Genomic DNA, 23,161 nt, shown 5'->3' on the forward strand with positions numbered 1-23,161 from the left:
GGGGGGTGTCTTATCTTTTTGTGTTTCAAGCACGCGCCTGGGGCACGTGTGCATGTCAAGCAAGTGCCCGCACGGAAGGAACGGGACTCGTTCTGATTCTGTAAGTGCACCGGTTGGGCCACCCAGCGTGGCAGCATCGGAAGCATTATTCACGGGAAAGGCTGGAGATGAGATTGCAGACAAGTTGTTTATGATGATGAGGAAGGAGAGATGGTACAAATGGCGGTGGTAACTAATGGTTTATTTTGCCTGAGCAAAGGGCACTTTCTTGCCTAATCTCTGGCACGGCCTGAATGAAATATCTTAGGTCCACTAGTGATAAATCATCTAGTTGCCTTCAGATCAATTATGACCATTATCTCATTCTTTGAATAGGTCTATGATCTTCTTATTGCACAATTAACGATGACGTTGACTAATTAATTCAGGAGTACCCTTTAGATATATTTACTGTCAGATGAGCCAATACTTGCCATGGCCTCACGTGGCAAGCCATAAGCGCACGGAAGCCAACTTTTCCCAGGATCAACTCCTGGACGGCGTTAAGCGCAGTTTGAACTTTGGAGTGTTGGGGGAGGGGAAAATGTGGGAGAGCGAGTAGGGTGTTTGGATTGGGATATGAAGAGGTTTCTCTTTACCCTAGTATTCAATTATAAGGCAATTTTAAGATAGAACGCGAAGCAAGTTAGTTCACTATTCAGAGGATATAGCACCTTGCAGCATCATGTTACTATAGCTAAATTTGGTCTTCAGGCCCCTCAAAAGCTCCTCTTGATTTCCTAATAAATTTTTAAAAAGAAACTATTAGGACAATTTTGAAGTGACACAATTTAAAGATTTTCGGTGAGCATAGTATCAAAGGAATAATTTAAATACTAAAAGTTAAACCGAAACAACAAAAGCAAAAGTCGCTCTTATTGCATATTTACTGAAAGCAGGGAAGTTTGGAAGTGCGTGCAAGTTACCCGAGCCGCCTCAATCTCTCCATCCTGTTTCGGGATGCAAGGCAAACACAGGCAACGGCATGCAGGTGAAGAGCAACTCGGATTTCATAAAGAATGACTTGTAGCTTCGCCTGTGCTCAAACAAAGGACGTTCAATCTGGTTTTTCCACAGGAAAAAGAAAAAATGAGGATGAAATAGTCTTGACAAGGCCAAAGCATCCATCAGTGAAACGCGAGGCCAAATTATAGCGGTGCAACATTGTTAAACCAGGCTTTTAAGAAAGATAACAGAATAATTGCATTAATTTTAAACTTTTGAGGGACATCATCTTTACCTGAATGCCAGGACGTCATTGAATTCAGTGTCTATCTGAATTGAAAAAAAAAAAAAAACAATCGCTCTATCTGGTATTCCCATGCGAAGGAACCGAGATACTAGCATGTTTGCTTTATTGAGACGGTGCCCAACATATGAAAAAAAATCACTTATTCCTGTTGCTTCTTTTATTCTCTGACAGCTATAGCAAAAACATCCTCGCCCAATACATAGTCAAATTATAAAATTCGTAAAACTATAATTACGGAAATTAAAGACCGTGAAAACATCTTATGCAACATTAATTATCGAAGGTACTCACCTCATCAATAGGTCCGGTCAGGATCTTCCAGATGCCCGTGCGTTCAAATTTCCTGCCTTTCTCAATAACCACAAGCACCTGGAAAGAGAAGAAAACGTCTCGACTTCGAAACTGCCAAGTCATACTGTAATCTTACCAGAAACTAGGCATCTGGAAAGAACGAACTTGCACTTATATGTTTTGGCTTATGAGTTATGAAGGTCTAAGTGAGGCCTCTGTCCATTCCTTCCTCTAATTTGAATGTCTAAGAGTAGCCGAAAGAAACAATCCAACGAATGACATTGAGGGTTCACAGTTATCTCTCCTTTTTCATTCAGACCAAAAGCAGCAATCGCCACCTTAAGCAAAGCAGCAATCGCCACCTTAAGCAAAGCACCTGCCTGTACCTAAAGCCTAAATCCCTCCTGCCCAGTTCTCACGAAAACAAAAATCATGAGAACACTTGATACATTATGAAATTGCTAGCTAATGCTGCATAGGAAGCATGTCCAGGGAATAGATCTATCATCAGGCAAGCTACCCGAATATGTTTTGTTCCATGACGAACCGTATGTGCCTTAACTTGACTTGACAAGGCCACTTTGATCCACACGCTTCTCCTCTTCTGTGACTCATGATAACTAACAAGGCATAAGACTCATAGATCAACAATGACATCTAAACGAAAACAATGAAGAGAGGATCAAATTTGTTACCAATTCTCTCCATTTGGAAATTGAAGCTCTGAGCTTATCGATGAAGTCCCAAGTATCCATAAGCTCCTGGATTTCAACTTCAACTCCATCATAGCCAGCATCTTCCCAGCTAAGTAATTCTTGATCCTCACTACTTGCAGTCTTATCTTGCTTGTCTACTGACTTGGCATGCTTATGATATCAAAATCGATATCCTAAGAGATAAAAACAGAATACACTGAGAATCGCAATTCACCGGCTAAAATTATAGCAGAAGACTAACCATAAGCACCAAATACAACGGTGAAGACTTGGACCAAACATTCACCGCAAGAGGTGGCATTGGCAATTCTGGAACAAAGTGATAAAGAGACCACGTATAATGGACCAAAAAGGACTATTCTCTTAACTTTACCAAGCGAAGTATTAATACATCTAAACTTTTTGGTAATCTAGGAGTCACTATTGTTTTGGCTTCTGTTTTTCCTTCCATCCCTGTTTCGATAGGATCATGTGTTCGGACGTAGTCCACAGTACAATAGGTTAGATCGTAAATGAATTGAATAAAATATTAGAAAAAGGTTATATGAGTCCAAAAAGACGAACTATCTAAAGATATGGGTCTAAATGGGTTGGGAGTACATCCTTTTCAAGCCCGTTTCCATCTTACAGCCCATTCCTATTACAAACCTCCTACCGAACCCTACGTTTGGTTGTCCAGATTTCTAATTGGAATAGGACTGGATATGATAGGATATAAAATACTGGGATTTTTTTATATCATGTCAATTGTTTGGTGAATTACAGTATTAAAGTCAAATATGTTCACGTCATATCATGTACATTTTTTTTTTTATATAAACGGTATATCATTTAAATGAACCTAAATGTTCATAAATGGAGATAGTGAAAATCTCTCGTAAAAACTATTCCTTAATTTATTTTATTTTATTTTTCCTTTTTAGTATTATTTTCTTTATTATTTCTTTTTTTCCCCTTTCATCATTTTTAATAAAATTTTATCAAATAGTAATCTGTACTAACATACCTAAAATACAAAAATACCTAAAATATATAATAAATATAAATATTTAATTTATAGATTGAATGTTTATTATAAGATAGAATTAAAGTTGAATATATAAATTAAAATAATATTAATTAAAAATAAATTTCTATTTTTTTTATTTTAAATTTCTTAAATTAGAATTCAAATAATATTTATATTAAAATATATTTTCAATTTTTTTTATTTAATAAGTTTGTTATTCGAGAAAAATAACTTTCTTATTATGAACATTAGAAATCCTATCCACTTTTATCCCACCTTCTCCATGAGATAATTTTATCTTGTTTATATCCACATTATATCCAACTTTATCTTATCCTGAGTAAGCACCAAACATAGGATAGAATAAATCATATAATTTTATCTTGATTGCCAAACATGGCCCAAAAGATCAAGACTCTTTCGCCTCCGCCTCTTCCCCCACCACTCTCTCTCTCTCTCTCTCTCTCTCTTCATAGCCAAATACCCCTGTTAACATCCGCTCGAGGAAAGAAGGAGCAACTCCTCGAACGCTCTTCTTGGATGCTCAACCACGACATGGACGGCATCAACCCCTACCCCGACGACTTTGGTTGCTCCGTCTCCCTCAACAGCATCTCTTCGGCTACATCTTCGAGGCCTCTCGCCCTGGCGACATCAACCGTCTCAAATACCTCCTCAAGACTAGCGCCAATGTCAGCGCTCGGGACCGGTCGGCTTGAGCCTCACCAACATTCAATATGTTTTTCCTTAACTAAGAATTAGCCTTGTTCCCTGAGAGATTTAGTTCAACTCGACGGTCCATGCTTGTTAAATCTCTTTCTAGCAGAAAGTTTGGTAGGTTTAGGTATGATAGACATTCCTAATTTGGCAGGAATGATTCAAGTACCATCATGCTGAACCAAGTCACTTGATCCTTGTATGCTGGCTTCCTGAGACCCCTAATACCGTTGTTGTGAATGCTTCACATAGGGTCGGCGTTGGTGCTTTCGTCTTGAATGATAAAAAGAGAGATAACTTTCTGCCTTGCCATTGTCCCATTTCTTGCACTCGCTCTTTTAAGATTATCTTATAGGAAGATGCAAAAAGATAGAAATGCAACATATGATCTATTCATTCGGTAGTTCTTAGAAGTTTGGAGTCATACTCTAGCACCGGACACTACGGTTGTGCATGGCAATGTTTCTATTTCGATGAATTACTTCTTTTCAGAAAGAGTTTTTTTCTATTTCTAATCCGGGAACGATTTCTGAATAAAATAAGGTATCTAGTAATTATACAAAATTTATATTCTTGAAATTAAAAAAAAAAATAGAAATGTGTTTGGTAAAAATTTATAAATTTTTATTTATTTATTTATTTTTCTTCTTACTCACGGACCGTCAATTGCCACCCGCCCCTTTGCACAACCCCGCACGACGGCCGCCCGTCGCCGCATGACCGCTGCACGACCACAGCACGACCGTCACATGACGGTCACACAACCGTCACACAACCACTGCACGACCGCCAACCATAGGTCGCTATCTTGCTAATGCAAAGCTATTGTTTTTGGACTCCAAAAGCTAATTTAGGGCAAAACTCCAAAAGCACAGGTCGCTATCTTGCAAATGCAAAGTTATTGTTTTTGGACTCTAAAAACTAATAGGAAAATGTCATAAATGGTCCTTGTACTTTTACTTAATGTGCAATCCCGTCATTGAACTTTCAATTTGATCAATTTGATCCCGAATTATTGATAAATGTCCGATTTACTCCCTGAACTTTGATTTACTCAATTTAGTCCCCGAACCATTTGATAAATGTCCGATTTAATCTTTCCGTTACTGTTTTTCCTTTTTTTTTTTTTTTTTTTTGCTTCTTCTCTCTTCCCTCCGCCGGCCATGGCGGAGCTAGTGGAGGGAAGCTAGTGTTCGGCAATGGTCGCCCTCACCAGCATCAAGCGAGGGGCTCCCTCGCAGATTTGGCGAGGGAGCACCCCGGCGTCGGGCGAGCCCTCGCCTACGTCCGACAAGGATGGCCCTCCCCAAATTTGGTGAGGACGCCCCTCACCCGACATTGGCGGGGCGGCCCTCGCGACACGGGGGAGGGGCTCCTCGCTCGACATAGGGGGGAGGGGCTCCCTCGCCGGATCTACGAGGGAGCCCCTCGCCCGACGCTAGCAAAGGCCGCCCTCACCTACATCCGGCAAGGATGGGCCTCGCCAAATCTGGCAAGGACGCTCCTTGCCTGACGTCGGCAGGGGTAGCCCTCGCCCAACACCGACGAGGGCAACCCTCGTCGGACATTGGCTTTCCTCGCCATGGCGGAGGAGGGGAAGAGAAGAAGCAAAAAAAAAAAAAAAAAAAGAGGAAAAAGGAAAAACAATATCGGAAGGACTAAATCGAACATTTATCAAATAATTCATGGACCAAATTGAGCAAATAGAAAGTTCATGGACTAAATCAGACATTTATCAATAGTTCATGAACCAAATTGAAAGTTCAAGGATGAGATTGCATATTAAATAAAAATACAGAGACCATTTATAACATTTTCCCAAACTAATTTAGGTTGTTATCTTGTAAATGCACAGCTATTGCTCTTCTGCAACACGCTTTCGTCTTTACTCATGTGGTCATCTTGACCTCGTTTTTACTCATTTGGTCATCCTGACCACCAGTGATTGTGTATAAATAGATTGCAACGATAGTTCAAAGTATCAAACGATCTCTCTCTCTCTCTCTCTCCCTCTCAAGCTCCTAAAAGTGTGCTCATAGTTTCCCTCCTTAGCTTTGAGGCAAGGCATGGTTGAGGATAACGATAGTGGGATTCAGCAGATTCAACTGCTTAATGGATTTGAGGATTTATATGGTGGAGTCATTCTGGAGATCAAGGAGGATATGGATGCTGATGTGTTTGGCCCCTTGCTCCGAGCTTCAACATCAAGCTGGAAACTACAGGTGATGAAACTTCTATTTTATCGATCTTGTCAATTTATTTATTTTTTCCAATTTGTGCCGGTCTGGCCACTCGGGAGGATCCTGGACCTTTCATTGGGGGTTTACCAGCCTAGTATGCTAAGATAAGGTAGTGACCTCCCTTCAGGTGGGATCCCAGCGTTAGAAGCACTGTGGCTAGAGAGCCTAGTGAGGCCTTTATCCCGTGTTCCTTCCCCTCATTTGCCTGTAAATGGCTTGTGGGAGGAAGGCACTTTGGAATGGCCTGTTCAGGGTGAAGCAATTTAAAGACCTGCTCAGGTCTAAGAATACCACTATTTTGCACTGTATTTCTTATCGGGTATCTTTTGGTTGCAGGGGAAGAAGGATGTCTGGCTCAAATTGCCCTGGGAGTATTCACATCTTGTCGACATTATAGTAAAGGTACATATTAGAGGTGTCAAAATAAATCTAAAACCCATTCTTTAACTATTTTTAATAGGCTAGATTGTAAATTTCTTTTTTTATTTTTGGGTCTGAGGTTAGATCGTAAATGAATTGGCTAAAATATTAGAAACGGGGTGAAATGGGTCCAAAAAAACAGGCCCTTTAGCAGGATTGGGAGTACGTCCATTTCAAACCCTTGACTACCTAACCCAAAAAGATCAAAATCCCCCTTCTCCTTCGGCCTTCTTAAAAACATCCTTGGAGTTGAACGCTCTTCTTGGATGCTCGACCCCGGCATGGACGGCATCGACCCCGACCCCTCCGACTTCGGTTGCTCCGTCGCCCTCAACATGATCCCATCGGCGACATCTTCGACGCCTCTCCCGCCGGCGACATCGACCGGCGCCAACGTGCGGTCGCAGAGTCCTCGGCCTCCCCCACTTCGCCGCCGCAGAGACCGGCCTCGTTCCAGGCGACGGGAGTTCAATAAATGGGTGGATTTAGGTCGAAATAACCCGTCCACTATATATGTCCCCGAGAGATTTAGTTCGCTTGTTAAATCCGTTTCTAGCAGAAATTTTTGCAGATTTAGGTATGATTGAAGGTTCTAATTTGGCAGGAAGGATTCAAGCGCCACCATGCCGAAGCAAGTCGCTTGATGCTTGTCTGCTGGCTTCCTGAGATCCCTCATACTGTTGCCATGGATGCTTCACGGATGGTCGGCGTTGCTGCTTTTGTGTTGAATGATAGAAGAGAGGTATCTGTTCACTCTGCTTTATCTTGTTTTCAGCGTGATTCTACTGCAACTAGACGCACAATGCTTTAAAGAATTTAAAAACTTTGTCCCCCTTTCTAGGTGCTTGTAGTCCAAGAGCGTAATGGAATGTTCCAAGATACGGGTGTGTGGAAACTCCCCACTGGAGTTCTGAATGAGGTGAGTATGTTAAAGATATCGGGTGCTGCATAAGAAGTATCGATGCATATTGCAATGGTTTGACTGTGACTCTATCCTCGTAGGGTGAGTATATATGTCATGCGGTTGTCAAGGAAGTTAAGGAAGAGATGGGAGTAAGTAATGAGTTTTATGTCGTGTATAAAACTTAATTCTCTAAGGCATTTCACTTGAGAATTCCAAGTAAAGCCTTATTCTTTTACGCTCTACAGGTAGACACTAAATTCGTGGAAGTCCTCTGTTTCAGGTAGAGAAAATCCTCAATCTTTAGTATGTTTTGGTCTTCATTTAGATTTCTGCTTTTAGCCTTCTGATGTTCAAATTTGCTTTCGCTTTTCTCACATTCTATCTCTTATGTTCTGTCACAGACAAAGCCACAAATCATTCTTCACGAAGTCAGATTTGTTCTTCCTTTGTGTGCTTCAGCCAGAATCTGCTGCAATTGAGTTACAGAATGTAGAGACCGAGGCAGCAAAGGTAAATTGCACACTTGCATATCTTCTTGATTTTAGAGACTTCGCTGGATATCTGTTGGTTCTTTCTTTGGCCAAATTTATGAACTGAACTGGATATATTTTATTTTGATTATAGTGGATGCCAATTGAGGAGTACGCAGCACAACCTTTCATCGTTGAAAACAAGCAATTCAATTTTATGGCGAACATATGCTTGGCAAAGGCTGATCATTGCTACCCGGGTTCTGCTGTTTTGGCCACAACTGCTGGGGTGGCAGAAGGACTTCCATCTAATGCAATAACCCCGAAATTGAGGAGAACTTGGCAAGTTGCGTGTAATTCCTGGATTGTGATGCGGAACTTCTTCCTTGGACCCAGGCCTACTGGGCCGTGTTGATCCCCACCGCCGATTTTGTGGGCCGCACATGTAGGCTAGGCAAGAATTTTCCGGTTGCGATGTCGCATGGTCTTTTGCTTCTTGTTTTTTGGAGATATAGGGGCTCATTGTTTTTCCCATCTTCAATTCGTAGACTGAAATCTTGTGTTTGCCTGTGTTGCCGATGTCTGGGCTTTTTCAGCCCTTGGAATGGTGTAAATGATGGTTTGTCTATAGTTTCCCAACAGATTTTTACTGTGCTAAGGCTGTTCTCTTGTGTTTGCCTGTGTTGCCGATGTCTGGGCTTTTAGTCTCCTTTTGTGTTTCAAGCTCGCGCCTGGGGCACGTGTGCATGTCGAGCAAGTGTGCCCGCCCGTGAGCACGGAAGGAACGGGACTCGTTTTGAGTTTGTAAGGGCACTGGTTGGGCCACCCAGCGCGGCAGTATCGGAAGCATTATTCATGGGGAAGGTTGGAGATGAGATTGGGGACGAGTTGTTTATGATGATGAGTAAGGAGAGATGGTTCAAATGGCGGTGGTAACTAATAGTTGTAGATATCTTAGGTCCACTAGTAATAAATCATCTAAGTTGCCTTCAGATCAATTATGACCATTATCTCATTCTTTGAATAGGTCTATGATCCTCTTATTGCACAATTAACGATGACCTTGACTAATTAATTCAGGAGTATCCTTTAGATATATTTATTTTTAGATGATCCAATATTTGCCATGGCCCACACACGTGGCAAACCATAAGTGCATGGAAGCCGACTTTTCCCAGGATCAACTCCTGGACGGCGTTAAGGACGGTTTGAACTTTGAAGCGTCGGGGGAGAGGAAAATGTGGGAGAGAAACAAGAGTGTTTGGATGGGGATATAAAAAGGTTTCTCTTTACCCTGGTATTCATTTATAAGGCAATTTTAAGATAGAACGCGAAGCAAGTTAGTTCCCTATTCAGAGGATATAGCACCTTGCAGCATCATGTTACTATTAGCTAAATTTGGTCTTCAGGCCTCAAAAGCTCCTCTTGATTTCCTAATAATTTTTTAAAAGAAACTATTAGGACAAAAGTTCCCCTTGATTTCCTAATAAATTTTAGCATGTTTGCTTTATTTAGACGGGTGCCCAACATGCAGATGAAAAAATCACTTATTCCCGTTGGTTTTCAGGAAAAGAAAAATTTTATTCTCTGACGCGAGCTAGCGGTGCAACAAAACCAGGCTTTTAAGAAATATAACAGAATAATTGCATTAATTTTAAACTTTTGAGGGACATCATCTTTACCTGAATGCTAGGACTTCATTGAATTCAGTGTCTATCTGAATTGAAAAAAAGAAGAAGAAAACAATACATCTGATGCAACATTAATTATCGGTGAAGAAAAAAATCACTTATTTTCTCATCCCTCATCAACAGGTACTCACCTCATCCAGTCAGGAGCTTCCAGATGCCCGTGCGTTCAAATTTCCTGCCTTTCTCAATAACCACAAGCACCTGGAAAGAGAAGAAAACGTCTCGACTTCGAAACTGCCAAGTCATGCTGTAATCTTACCAGAAACCAGGCATCTGGAAAGAACGAACTTGCACTCATATGTTTTGGCTTATGAGTTATGAAGGTCTAAGTAAGGCCTTTGTCCATTCCTTCCTCTAATTTGACTGTCTAAGAGTAGCCGAAAGAAACAATCCAACGAATGACATTGAGGGTTCACAGTTATCTCTCCTTTTTCATACAGACCAAAAGCAGCAATAGCCACCTTAAGCAAAGCACCTGCCTGTACCTAAATCCCTCCTGCCCAGTTCTCACAAAAACAAAAATCATGAGAACACTTGATACATTATGAAATTGCTAGCTAATGCTGCATAGGAAGCATGTCCAGGGAATAGATCTATCATAAGGCAAGCTACCCGAATATGTTTTGTTCCATGAAGAACCGTATGTGCCTTAACTACTGACTTGACAAGGCCACTTTGATCCACACGCCTCTCCTCTTCTGTGACTCATGATAACTAACAAGGCATAAGACACACATAGATCAACAAATGACATCTGAACGAAAACAATGAAGAGAGGATCAAATTTGTTACCAATTCTCTCCATTTGGAAATTGAAGCTCTGAGCTTATCGATGAAGTCACAAGTATCCATAGGCTCCTGGATTTCAACTTCAACTCCATCATAGCCAGCATCTTCCCAGCTAAGTAATTCTTGATCCTCACTACTTGCAGTCTTATCTTGCTTGTCTGCTGACTTGACATGCTTATGATATCAAAATTGATATTCTAAGAGATAAAAACAGAATACACTGAGAATCACAATTCACCAGCTAAAATTATAGCAAAAGACTAACCATAAGCACCAAATACAACGGTGAAGACTTGGACCAAACATTCACCGCAAGAGGTGGCATTGGCAATTCTGGAACAAAGTGATAAAGAGACCATGTATAATGGACCAAAAAGGACTATTCTCTTAACTTTACCAAGCGAAGTATTAATACATCTAAACTTTTTGGTAATCTAGGAGTCACTTCTGTTTTGGCTTCTGTTTTTCCTTCCCTCCCTACCCCGACATGGATGGCATCGACCCCTACCCCGACGACTTCGGTTGCTCCGTCTCCCTCAGCAGCATCTCTTCGGCTACATCTTCGAGGCCTCTCACCCCAGCGACATCAACCGTCTCAAGTACCTCCTCGAGACCGGCGCCAACGTCAAGGCCCGGGACCGGTGGGCTTGAGCCTCACCAACGTTCAATATGTTTTCCTTGGCTAAGAATTAGCTCTGTTCCCTGAGAGATTTAGTTCAACTCGATGGTCCATGCTTGTTAAATCTCTTTCTAGCAGAAAGTTTGGTAGGATTATGTATGATAGACGTTCCTAATTTGGCAGGAAGGATTCAAGTACCATCATGCCGAACCAAGTCACTTGATTCTTGTCTGCTGGCTTCTTGAGACCCCCGATACCGTTGCTGTGAATGCTTCACGTAGGGTCAGCGTTGGTGCTTTCGTCTTGAATGATAAAGAGAGGTAACTTTCTGCCTTGCCATTGTCCTATTTCTTGCACTCGCTCTTTTAAGATTATCTAATAAGAAGATGCAAAGAGATAGAAATGCAACATGTGATCTGTTCATTCGGTAGTTCTTAGAAGTTCGGAGTCATACTCTAGCACCAGCATTATGGGTGCACATGACAACATTTCTATTTCAAATAACTATTTCTTTTTAGAAAGAGTTTTTTTTTCTATTTCTACTCTGGGAACAATTTTGACTAAAATAAGGTGTTTAGTAATTATACAAAATTTATATTTTTGAAATAAAAAAAATAAAAATACGTTTGGTAAAAATTTATAATTTTTTGTATTTATTTGTTTTTTTCTTCTTACTCACGGATTGTCGACCATCGCCCACCGCCGAACAACTGCTGCACGATGGCTGCCCGCCACCGCATGATGCCGCACGACCGCCGCACGACCGCCGACCGTCACCACCGACCGCCAATGAGTGTGGGCGCGATCTTGCGCCGCCGGTTGGCGACGATAGCCAGCAGTCATGTATCGAGGCGGCGGTCGTGCGGCAGTTGGCGACAACAGGCTGCCTGTCCATGCGGTAGTTCTTGATTTTGCTTGAAGTATGAGGACTTTTTACCAATTAAATCTTTGCTTGGGCTGTCTTGTACGATGCTGGGCATTGTGCTTTAATCTTGCGTTCTTGCTCATGCGTGCTAAACAATGAATGGAGTAAAATTTAATGTATAATTTATTAAGCACATCAACGATGAGAGACTGCACTAGATATCTGTTTGGATCTACCCATTTAGTAGCGGTGTTCAAAGATCGGTTCTTTCTTTGGCCAAATTAATGACTTGAACTGGATATATTTTATTTTGATTAAAGTGGATGCCAATTGAGGAGTACGCATCACAACCTTTCGTTGTTGAAAACAAGCAATTCAATTTCATGGCAAATATATGCTTGGCAAAGACTCATCATTACTACCCGCGTTCTACTGTTTTGGCCACAACTGCTCGGGTGGCAGAAGGACTTCCGTCTACTGCAATAACACCCCGAAATTGAGGAGAACTTGACAAGTTGTGTGTAATTCCTAGATTGTGATGCGGAATTTCTTTCTTGGACCTAGAGGTGTCAAAATGAGTCTTAGACCCATTTATGGCCCATTTAAATCATAAATGGGTCATATATGGGTCACTTATTTTTGACAAAAAATAGTTAAATGGGTTTACTTTGATAGGTGAGTTTTAAGTGGGTCTTAAGAGAGAAACTCTCTTCTCTTTTTAACTTTACAAAAATAATTTTTATAAATACTGAAATTATAATTATTTTTTTATTTTAATTTTCTTTTCTTTTTTTCTTTTTTTTTCTTGTTCTTTTCTTTTCTTTCTTCCTTTTTTTTTTTCTTTCTTCTTCCTCTTGTTGTCGGCACGACAATGGTCGGCCGACGCCGGCGAGCCTCGAACTCGGTGATGTCGGGCCGGCTCGAGCTCGCCGGATCTAGCGAGGCGAGGCCTCGCGGCAATCGCGCAGGCTCGAACCTTGCCGTGCCCGGCGAGGCTTGAACCTCACCAATCCGGTGAGACTCGAACTCACCGGTGTCGGGCGGGTTCGAGCCTCACAGTCCGGCGAGGCGAGCTCGAGCCTCGCCCAACGCCGGTGAGCCTCGCAGATCGGTGAGGCGAGCTCGAGCTTGCCCTGACGCTGGCGAGGCTTGAGCTCGCCAAATCTAGTGAGGCGGAGGCCTCGCCGATGTCTAGCGAGGCTCGAGCCTCGCCACATCCGACAGAGGCGAGCTCGAGCTTGCCCGTTAGGGGCGAGACTCAAGCTCGTTGGATCTAGCAAGGCTCGAAGAACCAAAAAAGAAAAAAAGAAAATTATATTTTAAAAATTAATTTTAAAAAATAAAATAATTAATATTTGATTTTTTTAAAATAATTATTTTAAAAATTATAAAAATTGTCCATTAAATTTATGTTGTATAAAACTATTTTAGAAATTCAATTTTAAAAATAATATATATATATATATATATATATATATATATATATATAAGAAGTAAGCTTGGAAGTTTTTAGTAATATAATCTTTAAAAAAAAACATAAGAATAAGTTTTCCTAAATTTGGTTAAATATGAAAGTATTTTATTACTATGGTTGGAGTCGGTATTGGTCGGGTATGGGTCGAAAAATTTACATTAAGCTTAAATTGGTGTAAATGGGTTAATGGAGTGATTTTCAGTCGACCCATTAATGACCCGACCCAAATCCACCCAAAGCCCACCTGCTGATTTTGTGGACCCCATATGGAGGTCCGACAAACTTAGAGGTTAGGACTTTGCAATCATGAGTCACTTTTGTGTCATTTTGTAGTAGTTTTGTCGAATTCTGTTCACATAGTCTGGTTTCAAATTATGGTTTTTGGACGCAGAATCATTTCTAATATTGTGATTTCTAAAGGTTTAAATGCATCCTGTGTAAAAAATATTTTTTGTGGCTGTGCGTATGAAAAAGTCCCTGGTAGTTTTAATCCAGTATAGCTGGGATTTAGCATTCTAATGTATGAACAATCACTTCATTTCCATCACATAGCCATGTTTAGAATTGGCACTCCCCTTTTTGTCTGGTGTGGTGTTTTGGAAGGGCATTAAAGCACAAAATGAGTGGACACAGGACTGCATCAGTGAGCAAAATAATCTTGTAGGTTAGTTGCCTTTGAAATGACGATATGTTGACCATGCTCCTTGAAGAATAAGCCACACGGAGTGATGGAAATGGAGAGAAACTCCCTCAGAGGCAATTACCTTTCGTAATACACTGAGAAAGGACACAATGTCTTATACCCTGAATACACTCCGACCACTCACTAGGCGACAGTACGCCCACCATGCTGTTTGTTTCTTGTGCACTTTTTTGCAGCAGATGACCGAACCTTTCTTTTGTCTATCGTCCGGGTTATTGTCAAAAGTGGTCCTTCTTGCATTTTCCGTCTCCATTCTACCGTTGATTACGTTCGGACAACTTATCAAATTGAAATGGAAAGGGGAGGACTCCTGGATTGCGAAAAAGTTAGATGTATCCACGCTCCGCTCAGTAAAGTTAAGAGAAATAGTCCTTTTCGTTCCATCATAGTAGGTCTCCTCTGTGTCACTTTGCTCCGGAACTCTCTGATTATGCCACCTCTTACACTGGATGTTTGGTCCAAGTCTTCTCAGTTAAAAGTCAGTTCTGACACTTGGTCTTCTGCTATAAATTAAGCGGGTGATTTTAATATTCCGTATACACTGCTTTATCTCTTAAGATACGCTTTTGATATCATTAACATGTCCAGTGGTCTGTCATCAGCTTCGGATCTATAGAACAGTCGTACCGTTGGAGATTTGCTATCCGAAAGTCACGGGTTGTTATAGAGGAGAGTATAAGTGGCATAAAGAAATTCAATCTTCTAATGATTATTGCAGGACTTCTCCTACTTGGTTATTAAGCAGTAAATTCCATGAAATTATAGTCATTAAACGGAATGGCTCCTTGTGAATAGGAAATAATATTTACTGGATGGTATAAAACATATAGATGGATTCAAATTAAATTCCCACTCCCCTCTTCCTGCATGTCTCATGAGATTAATGTACTTATCAATAGTAATCCTTGTTCAAGTTATAAAGGAAACTGTTCGCTTCAGACTAGAGCTTGAACATCCTCTTGCGTTGGCCACCTGTAAATCAAATGATCTTTGTCAAACCAAATTCTCGTAAAGAGAATGAGAGAGAATGAGAGAGTGAGAGAGAGTAGACGTTGTAGTTAGTGCCCAAGTCTCTCATGGAGTTTGGTGAACACTGATGACAGAGGCTGGTTGACGAAAGCAAGTCAAAGTTTAAGTAGATACACATGATGTATGTGTATACCTCATTAATGGCTGTTGTGATTTCCTTGAAATCGACAGTGTAAATGATTGCTTCTGTCTCATAATCCCACAAAACGGAAAAAAGGAATTTAAAGCTTCGGTCCTTTTTAGTTTCTGCCGATTTTCTACATGGCTTTACGTTTTCGTCCCTGTTCTCCTTCTTCAGCTGCCTTTTCTTGCTCTTCGTTCGATCACGAGACATGACCATCAAGTACGGTGGGGTGGTTCTCATATGAGGGGATCGACAACTTTTGGGTCGGTAGTTATCAAAGAAAAACGCTATAACAAAGAAATAATTTATGTGTATTTCTATATTAATGAATAGTACATGTTTCATTAGATGATTAAGATAAAGATTATATCAATTATAATCAATTAAGATATGCAAGAATCACCGGGGGAATTGAGGATAAAAAAGGCGTCCTAATTATCATATCTTCTGATTATGTGGGACGCATTCTCGCGGCACATAGGGGAGAAGGACCAATCCCCAATCTACACCCCAACGAAGAAAAGCCCAAGACAGATGACGACGACCCACGAAATGGGCGAATCCTCTCTTTTTATCCGTCCCTGCCAACAGCAGTGTGTCCCCACTGCCCGGTGGCATCCTGCATCTTCTTCGGTTCCGTGTCCGTGGAGGTGTGCAGCCGAGGGAACGTTCGCCGCAAATCTTCGAAGACCACCAGATCACGCGACGTTCCTTCTCCCCAGATTTTTCAAATTCGCAGACCCAGAAGCCTTTATATAGTTTGCCGTTGCTGCCTCTATCTTTCACTTCGCTTTAGCCGTTGGAGCGATAGCAGTACATTGGAAACGACTTAATCTCCATCCGTTTGATGTTCGTGCTGAGGCTCAAAAGAAACGAGCTTTCAACCCACTCCTTCTCGCCACCAGTCGTCCGAGGCCACTTTTTGAGTGGTTTTACGACTTTCAAGCAAAAGGCTTTAGAGGGTACACGTGAATTGGTGCATTGGTTTTCTCCCGCTTTCATTATTTAATCCATCGTCTGTGTCTGTGACGACGGTAATGCCTACCCAAGTGCCCACCTTCAGTGTTTCTTCATTTGTTTGATTCATGGACATTCCCAATTTAGTTAGTTTTTCTGTTTGGTTCCTTTTCTTTTCAGAAAGTTCCTATTTTTCTTCGTTGCTGTCTTGATGCTCTTGAGCATTGCGTATCCATCGGATGAGTGATTGGTCAGGTTCTTGGCTGCACCTGGACATATATACAATGACAAAAATTACAGGAGGTTCAACGAGCATCCCCACCAAAGAAATTGTTTGCGAGGGGAGTTTTCACTTTTCTTTTAGTAAACCAGAGACCGCTGAAGTCTACCTCATCATTTTTTAGTAGTAGCGTTCTGGGTATTTTCTACCAGGGTTTATTTCTTTCCTTTTGAGCTAGACAAGTTGTTTCTGATCTCTATCAGTGGATGAATTGTCTATTCATTTGTCCAGGTGTAGCTCCTAGAGTGCCATCTCCCTAGTCAGGTACAAAGTCCAGCGGTGCATCATCAGTTGAGGCAAGGCATTTCACTTGAGAATTTCAAGTAAAGCCTTAGTAGTGGATGTGGCACTCTAGGCATGGCTCCCAGATCTGAAGCAGCCTTCAGGTTTGGCCATGACTGCTCGTCCACGACCGTGATGGGCAAGGTCGAGATCCCAACGGCCATGGACGGAGCTCACATATCAAGAAGAAAAGTAGAGGAAGTAGGCGTCCATGGCCGTCGGGCGATGGACGGAGCTCACATATCCCGACGGCCATGGACGCCTGAACGCGTTCGACCATGGATGGACCAGCGCCGATGATTTCGGCCATGAACAGGCCAAATTCGAGATCTAGAGAACACGAGACTAAGATCAGATTCGAGACCTAGAGAACGACGAGACGGAGAAAACAGGCTCGGCTTGAACGCAGTGGTGGTCGGCCTGTTCATGGTGCCGATGACTTCGCCGCTGGTGGCAACGGTGGAGGAGGCGGAGGTCGGCGGCTATGGATGGAGGAGGAAGAGAGGAGAGGTGAAGGAGAGAGAAGATTTTCTCGTGGTCGGCCTGTCCACGTCAATCGCTGACATGGGTACGTGAACACCATGTCAAAATATCATTACTTACTGGGTGTGAGTGAAAAAATATGTCATGTAGCATGTTGACGTGGCGGAACTAAATCACTGAATATTTTCTCGTGGCCCGACAATAATTTAATATTTTTTTAATCGAGCATCAAAGTGTGACTACCTTGTCACACACACGTTGAGATTCCAGCCGATGCCCTCCTTTTTGGCCCTGGGAGTTATTTGGCTGATGCCTAGACCGTATTAATTCAATATTTTTATTCGGGCATCCGGGTCGTCTACATTTGCCCTGCGATGATGGGCAACTCAACCATTGGTGCGTTCGCGTATGACTAAAAGTAAATAAAATTCCCTTCCTCCGATTGTTTTTACTCCATCCGAAAAGCACCCATTCCTATTTTCGCCATTTACGAAAATGGATAAAACTCCCTAAATAATAATATCCGGAAATAATTTCTATAATGTAGAATTAAAGCGGTAATGTATGATATTTGAGTTAATTTTTAGGGAGAGAAAAAAGAATAAGGAAATAAGCAAAGTAGAAACAGATAGATGAAAATGGCCTCGTAAAGCTAATCGGCAGTGAAAAGAAAGGGCATGAAAGCAGGTGCACCTGGAAAGCAATGGGCGTGTTGACGAAAAATAAGTGCATTGGGATATTGTGTGCTTGTTTTGTTAGAGCGTCTTTAATTTGACAACTATTTTCTTCTTCTACGACCAAAAGATATTATATGCTCATTTTGTTAAAGCTTTTCAATTTGACAACACTTACTATCCGACCCAAAAGTCATGAATGGAGGGTATCAAATAGTTAAATTACCGATGTTGTGCCTCCAGGTTGAGGGGATATCGCTGTCAGTTAAATTACTGATGTGTGCCTCCAGGTTGAGGAGAATAAAAGTGAATAGACATTGCTATCAGAGAATAACAGTGAATAGACATCGCTATCAAAAACATCCGTGGGATGTCAAGACCCGTGGGATGTCAAGACACATTCCCATTTCATCATCCACGGATGTTTTTGATAGCGATGTTTTTGATAGTGATGTGGGATGTCAAGACACATTCCCATTTCATCATGGGGGGTCTTGACATCCCACGGATGTTTTGATAGCGATGTCTATTCACTGTTATTCTCTTCAAACTGGGTATATATAGAGACCACTCTTCAATCCCTGTCTGCAGGAACTTCAAGCGTCGAAAGATCTCTTTCTCTTTGATCTCTCTCAAGCTCTCCTGAAGGTGCGCTCATTGTCTCCCTCATTTGTTTGATAGTACTGTTGTTCTGGGTGTTTTCTATCAGGGTCTATCACTTCGCTTTTGAGCTAGTCAAGTTGTTTCCGCTATACATCAGTGGATAATTCATTTGTCCAGGTTTAGCTCCTAGAGTGCCATCTCCCCAGTTAGATACGAAGTCCATCGGTGCAACATCAGCTTTGAGGCAAGGCATGGCTGGGAATAACAATAGTGGGATCCAGCAGATTCAACTGCTCAATTGGCATGAGGATTCAACTGGAGGAGTCACTGTGGTGATGAAGGAGCGTATGGATGCTGGGTGTCTTTGCCCGTTGGCTTCTGAGCTTCAATATCAACCTGGAAACAACAGGTACTGAACTTGTAGTTTGTCGGTCCTGTCGATTTTTTTGTCCTTCGATTTCTAAGAATACCGCTTTGTTCTACTGTATTTGTTCTTATTGGGTATCTTTTGGATGCAGGGGAAGAAGGTTGTGTGCATCAAATTGCTCGCTCAATGTTCAAATCTCGTTGGTATTATAGAGGAGGTACATTTATATCTTTCTTCTTGGCTAAGGATTAGCAGTGGCCACTGCGATATTTAGTTCAACTCATTGTCCATACTTGTTAAATCTCTTTCCAGCAGAAAGTTTGATAGGTTTAGGTATGAAGTAGACGGTTGATTGCAGTATTGTCTGGTAATTTGGCAGGAAGGATTTAGGTACCACCATTCTGAAGCGAGTTACTCAGTGTTTGTCCCCTGGCTTCCTTTGACCCCCAATCTTATTCCTGTGAATGCTTCCCATGGGGTGCGTTATTGCTTTCGTCTTGAATGATAAAGGAGAGGTAACTTTCTGGCTTGTCACTGTCTCATTTCTTGCGTTTGCCCTTTTAGGACTATCTAATAGGAAGATGCAGAGCGATGAAATGTAACATTCAATTTGCTCATTCAGTAATTCTTAGCAGTTCAAGGTCGGACTCTAGCACTGGACAATTCTCCCTGAGGCAATAAGTAAAACTAGAGATATGCAGTGTGTGAAATCCCCACTTGATAGGCATTGAAACCTTTAAAAGGATAGATAGGATCGCCAGTAATTTTGCTTGGGAAGAAATCATTAACATTCATGTTCAATGGATTCGTGTTTGTGTATGTTACCATCGTTGATAAGCAGAGATGTTGGATTTTTTAACCTTTTACCTAACAGAACCAGCCTTTGGTGCCAATGCCTTCCTATAATCTTTTGGTTTGACTAGGATATCTAAACGGCGAGCTGTTTAGTTATGTGATTAAGTACAATGAACCTTCTCATCTTTAGCATCGATCTATAATTTTCTGTCTGTTTTTCCTATCTTAAGTGATTCAATCCGTCAATCACAGCCTTACTTAAAGAATAGATAAAATGCAGCAAAATTTTATATTTGCTTTCCTTCGGTGCATGCTTTCACTCTGTTTTATCAGGTTTTCGATGTGATTTTAATACAACCACACACTCAACACTTCAAAGAACTTAAAACCTTCAACCCCTTCTCTTTCTAGGTGCTTGTTGTCCCAGAGAATAGTGGAAGGTTTAAAGGCATGGAAACTTCCTACTGGAGTTGTTATGAGGTGAGTACGTTCAAGATATCAAGTGCTGCATCAGAATTATCAATATGTATTGCAATTGTTTGACCGTGACTCTATCCCTGTAGGATGAAGATATATGCCATGCAGTTGCTAGAGTAGCGAAGGAAGAGACAGGAGTAAGTAATGAGTTTTATGTTGTGTTGAAAAGCTAATTCTCTAAAGCATTTTACTTGAGAATTCCAACTGAAGCCATATTTTTTTTTTCGTTCTATAGGTAGACACTAAATTCGTTGAAGTCCTCTATTTCAGGTAAAGAAAATCCTCTACTTCAGATTGCGGTGCATTAATATGTTTTGGTCTTCATTTAGAGCCTTTTTCCATGTTTAGCCTTCTGATGTTCAAATTTGCATTCTCTTTTTCTAAAATACTCTCTTATGTGCTATTGCAGGCAAGACCACAAATCATTCTTCCCAAAATCAGATTTGTCCTTCCTTTGTGTGCTTCAGCCACAATCATCTTCTATCGAGGAACAGAATCTAGAGGTCAGGGCGGCCCAGGTAAATTGCCCACTTGCAAATCTTATTGATTTTGGTAGAAGTAGGGCGACCTTTACTAATTAAATCTTTGCTTGGGCTGTCTTGCACAATACTGGCTGCATGCTTTAGTCTTGCATTCTTGCTCATTTGTGCTGAACAATGAGTCTAGCAAAATCTGATGTATAATTTTCTTAAGCCACAACGAGTCACTTCACTGAATGACTATTAAGATTCCACCCATTTACTAGGGGTGTTTAAAGGATGATCATTCATTAGATCTTTCTTTGGCCAAATCTATGAATCGAAGTAGACCATTTTATTTTTTGATTCTAGTGGATGCCAATTGAGGAGTACGCAGCACAACCTTTCATTGTCAAAGACAAGCAATTCAATTCTATGGCGAAGATTTGCTTGGCAAGGGCAAATTATGGCTACCCTGGTTTCACTCCTTTGGCAACAACGACTCGGGGTGGCAAAAGGTCTCACATCTACTGCAATAATTACCTTGGTGTTCAGGAGGACTTTGCAAGTTTTGCATAATTCCTAGGTTGTGGTGGGGAATTTCTTCCCTAGACCTAGGCCTACTGGATCACATTGATCCCCACTGTTGATTTCGTCACAGTTAGAATGGAGTCAGTCCAATGGACCTGGAACTGGGAAAAAGGTTCTCGGGTGTGATGTTGCATGAACTTTTGCTTCTTGTGTTGTGGATGCACTGAATAAATAGCACGAAACAGCTGCATCTTCTGTCCTGCTATAGTAGTTTATACAGAGTTCTGATAACATAGCCTGGTTTGGACTAGTATTGTCTTCGGGAGGCTATCCAGGGAAGCTGAGTCACTTTTCTTAGTCTAATTTCTAAAGGTTGCTTTCTAAGCAACCTGCGTAATTGATATATGGCCATGCGTATGAAAAATCACAGGAAGATTTAATCCATTCAAACTGTGATTTTGCATTCTGAAGTTCAAACAGTTACTGCACTTTCATGGCATACTGATGTTTAGAATTGGCGCTTCCCTTTTTGTTTGATGTTCTCCTTTGGAAGGGCAAAAAGCATGAAATGTAGAGAGACAGAACTGCATCTGTGAGCAAAATAATGTTGCAGCTTAGTCATCTTCATAGTGATTATAAATTGACCATGATCCGTTGAAGAATGAGCTGCAAGAAGTGATGGAAATGGAGAATACCATCCAAAGAGGCAATTACCTGGTGTAATACACTGAGAAAGGACTCAATTGTCTTTCATCACTCTGAATTCACTATGGCTACTTACAAACACACAGCAAAAATGCTGATGACTATACAATACAAGCACACCATCTGTTTAAATATTCATGGAACAACAACGATGGGGAAAAAAAGGAAAAAATAAAACTAAGGGACAGTACATAAGCCATTTTCTTTGTTTTGTGTGCACTTTTTTGTGGCAGATGGCCATATCTTGCTTTTATTTGTTGTTCTGGTTAGGGCCAACTGTCGTCCTTATTGTATTTCTGTCTCTATATACTATATCTGCTCTTTACCATAACCATTCAACTGTTGAATACATCTGAACATATGATCCTATTGAAATAGGGAGGGAAGGAAAAACAGAAGCCAAAACAGAAGTAACTCCTAGATTACCAAAAGTTTAGATGTATTGAGACTCCGCTCGGTAAAGTTCAAATAATTGTCCTTTTTGGTCCATCATACTTGGTCTCTTTTTGTCACTTTGTTCCAGTATTTGTCCTCTCATATTTTGCCACCTCTTATGCTGAATGTTTGGTCTAGTGTTCACAGTTACAGTCAGTGCTGATAGTTGGTCTTCTGCTGTAACTTAAGCTGGTGAATTGTGAATACTGAGTATATTCTGTTTTGTCTCTTAGGATGCCGATTTTGATATGATAAACATGTCAAGTCAGTAGACGAGCAAGATAGGACTGCAAATAGTGAGGATCAAGAAATCCTTGGTGGGAAGATGCTGGCTGTGATGGAGTTGAAGTTGAAATCCCAGAGCTTACGGATACTCAGAACTTCATCAATAAGCTCAGGGCTTCAATTTCCAAATGAGAGAATTGGTAATGAATTTGATTCTCTCTTCATTGTTTTCTTTAGATGTAACTTCTTGATCTATATGTCTTATGCCTTGATAGTTATCATTAGTCAGAAGAGGAGAGGCGTGTGGATTAAAGTGCCCATTGAGCATGCACACCTTGTCGAGTCACCAGTTACGGTAAATACAGTTCTTCGTGGAACGGAACATATTCTGGTAGCTTGGCTTATAATGGATCTATTCCTCGGACATGCTTCTTGTTCAGCAATAGCAAGCAATCTCATGATGTATCAAGCATTCTAATTATTTTTGTTTTCATGCGAACTGGGCAGGAAGAATTTAGGTACAGGCAGATGCTTTGT

At 41.1% G+C, this 23,161-nt stretch overlaps 2 protein-coding genes across 2 annotated transcripts; both read left to right on the plus strand.

Moving 5' to 3' along the window:
• The first annotated feature begins 6,090 nt into the window (after positions 1–6,090).
• On the plus strand, positions 6,091–8,711 carry LOC104430855 (nudix hydrolase 7-like). Its single transcript, XM_039299600.1, has 10 exons — positions 6,091–6,246; positions 6,601–6,666; positions 6,725–6,732; positions 6,887–7,173; positions 7,293–7,426; positions 7,526–7,603; positions 7,687–7,737; positions 7,834–7,868; positions 7,990–8,098; positions 8,213–8,711. Exons 1-10 carry the CDS (start codon positions 6,091–6,093, stop codon positions 8,471–8,473), a joined length of 1,185 nt encoding a protein of 394 aa, XP_039155534.1. The 3' UTR covers positions 8,474–8,711.
• Positions 8,712–17,306: 8,595 nt separating this feature from the next.
• LOC120286980 (nudix hydrolase 10-like) lies at positions 17,307–22,717 on the plus strand. Its single transcript, XM_039299601.1, has 9 exons — positions 17,307–17,439; positions 18,809–19,040; positions 19,150–19,201; positions 19,378–19,476; positions 20,205–20,273; positions 20,357–20,407; positions 20,506–20,540; positions 20,680–20,788; positions 22,633–22,717. Exons 1-9 carry the CDS (start codon positions 17,307–17,309, stop codon positions 22,669–22,671), a joined length of 819 nt encoding a protein of 272 aa, XP_039155535.1. The 3' UTR covers positions 22,672–22,717.
• The last annotated feature ends 444 nt before the right edge of the window (positions 22,718–23,161 follow it).

Source organism: Eucalyptus grandis, chromosome 8 (assembly GCF_016545825.1).
Source record: "Eucalyptus grandis isolate ANBG69807.140 chromosome 8, ASM1654582v1, whole genome shotgun sequence".
Lineage (NCBI taxonomy): Eukaryota > Viridiplantae > Streptophyta > Magnoliopsida > Myrtales > Myrtaceae > Eucalyptus > Eucalyptus grandis.

Coding starts and splice junctions, on each gene's coding strand:
- LOC104430855 (XM_039299600.1), top strand. CDS start 6,091: ATGGTTGAGGATAACGATAGTGGGATTCAGCAGATTCAACTGCTTAAT. Junction 7,174..7,292: donor CAATAAATGGGTGGATTTAG/GTCGAAATAACC, acceptor TTTGGCAGGAAG/GATTCAAGCGCCACCATGCC. Junction 7,604..7,686: donor CCACTGGAGTTCTGAATGAG/GTGAGTATGTTA, acceptor CTATCCTCGTAG/GGTGAGTATATATGTCATGC.
- LOC120286980 (XM_039299601.1), top strand. CDS start 17,307: ATGACTTCGCCGCTGGTGGCAACGGTGGAGGAGGCGGAGGTCGGCGGC. Junction 20,274..20,356: donor CCTACTGGAGTTGTTATGAG/GTGAGTACGTTC, acceptor CTATCCCTGTAG/GATGAAGATATATGCCATGC. Junction 20,408..20,505: donor TAGCGAAGGAAGAGACAGGA/GTAAGTAATGAG, acceptor TTCGTTCTATAG/GTAGACACTAAATTCGTTGA.